Raw genomic sequence first — 1,334 nt, 5'->3', positions numbered from 1 at the left:
GCCGCGCGGGCACGACGTCGACGTTCACGCGCTGCTCGCTCGAGATCCGCGCGGATCTGCTCGAGCACCGCGCCGGCGCGCGGTCCTGGACCTTCTGCTTCAAGACNCACGGCGACATCGTCCCCGAGGAGTGCAAGGTCAAGGTCTACCCGAAGAAGAAGAAGATCAAGGTCGTCGTCCGCAAGGCGACGCGCGGCTACTGGGACAAGCCGGGCCGCATCTACGCGCCCATCACCAAGGCCAACTACCGCGACGGCCTCAAGCTCACGGACTGCAACCGCACCTACTAGCGGCCGGGCGCGTTTTTTAATACCGGGGCGGGTAGAAGTGGTCTGAGCGGGTCGACGGTGACGACTCGTTGAGCGGGGGCGAAGGAAGGTGCCGAGAAGGGCATGGAATGATTGCTCTGATATGACCCGTAGCGGCATGGAATGGTTGATGAGCCGTCGCGGCATGGACGCGCGCCACTAGGACAATGGGCCACGGGTCGTCCGTGGAAGCGCCGCCGCTCGAGGTGCTCCGGGCCGTCGCCGAGGGGCAGCCGGCGGCGCAGGTCGCGGCGAAGCGCGCCAGCGGTTACGCGGCGGCGGCCGCGGGCCGCGAGAGCGCGGCCCGGCGGCTGCAGGAGCTGTCGTCGTCGCTCGAGGGCCGGGCGCTGGAGCAGCCCGCGCGGCGGCTGCTGGACCTGTCGTCGTCGCTCGAGGGCCGGCCGCTCGAGCAGCCCGCGCGGCGGCTGCTGGACCTGTCGTCGTCGCTCGAGGGCCGGCCGCTCGACCCGTCGAGGATGCGCGCCGTGCGCGACGCCGCGCGGGACCTGGGCCTCGGCGCGCGGCGCGCCGGCGACGGCGGCGCCGCGTCGCCGCCGCCGGCGGCGTCGCCGCGCGGGAGCGGCTCTGGCGGCGCGGAGTCGCTGAGCGTGCGCTACGCGGCGGGGCGCGGCGGCGCGTCCGCGCTCCGGTCCATGGTCGCGAACGACGTCCAGGGCCCGTCGCGGCCCCGCGAGGCCCTGCGCTTCCAGAAGGGCGACACGATCCCGCTGGCCAAGGCGACGGTCGTCGCGTTCGTCGGGAGCGGCGCCTTTGGGGACGTCTACCGCGTCGACGTCCGCGGGCGGTCCTGGGCCATGAAGGCGATCCGCCTCGGCGGCGCGGAGACGGGCGAGCGGTCCGGGTCGGCCCTCGAGCGGCGGGCGAAGCTCGAACTGGACCTCTGCAATGAGGCGGCGGTGGCGCTCTGCGTGCCCCCGCACCGGCGCGTCGCGGCGTTACGCTTCCTCACGCCCGACCCGCGGAGCCCGACGGAGCTCTTGGTGTGCCGCAGCGTCCTGTGACGAG

At 73.7% G+C, this 1,334-nt stretch overlaps 1 protein-coding gene across 1 annotated transcript in view; it reads left to right on the top strand.

Moving 5' to 3' along the window:
* AURANDRAFT_72835 (hypothetical protein) overlaps positions 1-1,334 on the top strand; it is a gene marked incomplete at both ends in the record, with an annotated part of 6,890 nt that continues 5,556 nt past the window's right edge. The window contains 2 exons of the mRNA XM_009044362.1: positions 1-176; positions 554-1,309. Of these exons, the coding sequence (XP_009042610.1) occupies positions 785-1,309 (525 nt within the window). The remainder of the gene's footprint in view (positions 177-553; positions 1,310-1,334) is intronic.

This window comes from Aureococcus anophagefferens, assembly GCF_000186865.1.
Source record: "Aureococcus anophagefferens unplaced genomic scaffold AURANscaffold_273, whole genome shotgun sequence".
In the NCBI taxonomy this organism is placed as follows: domain Eukaryota; class Pelagophyceae; order Pelagomonadales; family Pelagomonadaceae; genus Aureococcus; species Aureococcus anophagefferens.
Note: the sequence above shows the minus strand (reverse complement) of the source record. Positions and strands in the feature narration are given on the sequence as shown.